The sequence below is a fragment of the Limulus polyphemus genome, unplaced genomic scaffold (genome assembly GCF_000517525.1).
Source record: "Limulus polyphemus unplaced genomic scaffold, Limulus_polyphemus-2.1.2 Scaffold25, whole genome shotgun sequence".
NCBI classification, from domain to species: Eukaryota; Metazoa; Arthropoda; class Merostomata; order Xiphosura; family Limulidae; genus Limulus; species Limulus polyphemus.
In genome coordinates, this window is record NW_013665635.1 from 552,526 (window position 1) to 555,105 (window position 2,580).

A 2,580-nucleotide genomic window follows, 5' to 3' on the forward strand; every position below is an offset into this window, starting at 1 on the left:
GCATATGAAAGCATTGTAATGTTTACTAATAATCTGCCAAATTTTGTTAACATTCAATTATTAATTTAAAAGTTATAGTATGAAAACTATAACAAACACAAAATGGTTATGAGGTCAATCCCAGGGACTGAGCTCATGTTGAAAGAGTTAAGTACCAAATATAAAACATGCAGCAACAACAACAACAAAAAATAATGTCCTATTATAATTTATCTGACTTTTAACTAAACTATGTTTGTGCTAAAATAATTTCCTTACTTTTTTCAAGGCAATCTTGAAGAAAGCAAACTATGAATGTGAAGCTAAATAACTCCAAACTGATAATGAGAACGAGCTAACCTCATGAAGGAAGCAGTAAATTAAAATCTTCTCATTCTGTTGCTTATAAATAATCCAATAGCAAGTGTCGGAAAATTATACACAGCACGTGCTAAGAGGAGCGTGGCATGTAACTTGTTAAAGCATGAAAAACAGAGGCTATAAGTTGTAATTTTAACTTGGAGATTACTTTGAATATATTTTCACAATGGACAATTTGGAGTAAAGAGGTGTCATGTAAAAGTAAAGATTGAGAATTTATTTAAATATATTTTGAAATTGAAAATTGTGTAATATTATATTAAAATTTGAATTAATTATATTTTGATGCCAAGTTTATTCACATATACTGATAATTTAAGTGTAGCTCTGTAAAAGGTCATGACATGCAGTTTGACCTATCCATATCTAGAGTGTAAAATTTTTACTTAATTTTCATTCTTAATGTTCATATGTTTTCTTTTTCGCGTATTATTCGTAGTGTTTTTGCAATTTTAACTGGATCTGAATGTGACATTTGAAGGAATATTTAATAATGTAAATGACTATTGGCAGAAAATGCTATGACATTTTGAAATTCCACACGATAGAATATAGTTAATTAGAATAAATGTGTTTGTCATTACTTAGAAAACAGCAGGAACTTTTCAGTCTCACTAGATAGTGCTTACCCTGTGATGGTAAGATTAGAATTTTGTTTGTGATACTTTAAGTGGAAACACATGCATTACATCACTTACACATAAAACTACAATATTAAATTGGCTGAAAATGCTTTAGAAAGTTTCTGTAATAAAAGACAAGTTTTTAAATTCTTGTATTAAGTAAGTCATGAAAGTGAATCAGATTGGCTATATTTTTATATATGTTTGTTCTCAAACAAAATTTGGTAAGTAAGTAATTACCATAATACTTTCAACTTGTCTTCCAGGACATTCACATTTTAACTTTAAAACAAACAAGATTCAAATAGTATTAGAGCTGATGTAACTTAGTTGTGTAAGAAATTCTCAAAGATATTGAATTATTTTTAAAACTATTAGAGATAAAACAAAATGTGTTTTATGTTGTCAAGCCAATAGGTCATTTAACCACATGTGAAAAATAATTGGTAATCTTTTATTGCCGAATAGAGAACATGCTAAAATTAGCAAACATTTTACAAGAGCAATTGATCCAATCATCCTAAACCAGCTGGAAAAAGAACAGGGTAAAATCCACCAGCGGTTGGACGTAAAGAGAGAACAAATTGAACATCTTCGAAAATTGCAAGCTCTGGTAATAATTTGTTTTTTTTATTATTGAAAACATCTTTGTTAATACCTTTTTTCCTCTGTATGCATGCGTGTAAATTAATTCATTTTACAATTCTTTGTGATATTTCAGATTCAACAAGATTATAGAAAACACAGGACTATCTTAAACCCTAATACCAAGGGAAAGGTTCAGGTAACAACAGAAATAACCACCATGCCACCAGCTGCAGGAGGATCGGTAGAAGTCTGTACAACTACCACTAGTCCTAGTCTTGATCAACAACCATCCAGCACAGTACAACAAAGGAGACAACTTCTTCGTGACCTGCAAGACTTGCAGGCAGTACTTACAGAAAATACTGCTTTATAAAAAACTCTAAAACTATTGTTACTTGTTTGTTTGGTTTATTTACTAAATACATTATGGATTCGTTCTTCTAGGTTAGGGTTTAGTCGAGTATGTGTTGGTACTTGTAACTTGACATTCACATGTGATATCATTTATTTGCATGTAGTATATATATATATATTTCATGAACATCTTTAGATTTCAATTGGGGTAGTTTTAATTAAAGTTGATTAAATAATTTTCTGCAAAGAATATTTTATAAAGTACATCAAAATGCTTCCAAAAATTAGGTGATTTGTTATATTGTATATTTTTCTAAAGAAAACAAAATTGCATTGTATAGAAAAATAAAATTTTAAATTAAAAAATCTACTTGAACTTTTCCAAATCCTGGATGGATATACACATTTTTGTAACTGTAAGAAGAAAAAGGTTACTTACAATGTTTTATGTGCAATTCTTGATGTCTCGGTGAAAATAGAAAATTTTGTGGAATGTTGTTCAGGTGGTAGTAATGTTCTTGTTTACATATATCTTAATAATCTTATTCATATATATATTGACCAATTTTATCCTTTTCAAAATAAATCATGTGAGAAGGCAATGTTCATACCCAATAAAAATTTATTAGTCTGATGATGAAACATATAAGAGCCC

The 2,580-nt window shown here is 29.0% G+C and overlaps 1 protein-coding gene across 2 annotated transcripts in view; it reads left to right on the top strand.

The window, feature by feature from the left end:
- The window catches only part of LOC106458960 (centrosomal protein of 57 kDa-like), a 10,534-nt gene extending 8,058 nt beyond the window's left edge, over positions 1 to 2,476 (top strand). Inside the window, exons 6-7 of one of the 2 annotated variants that reach the window (XM_022385511.1) lie at positions 1,452 to 1,596; positions 1,705 to 2,476. In XM_022385511.1, coding sequence (XP_022241219.1) covers positions 1,452 to 1,596; positions 1,705 to 1,944 — 385 coding nt within the window. In that variant the 3' untranslated portion in view covers positions 1,945 to 2,476. The remainder of the gene's footprint in view (positions 1 to 1,451; positions 1,597 to 1,704) is intronic. The other variant, XM_022385518.1, reaches the window with a different exon arrangement.
- The last annotated feature ends 104 nt before the right edge of the window (positions 2,477 to 2,580 follow it).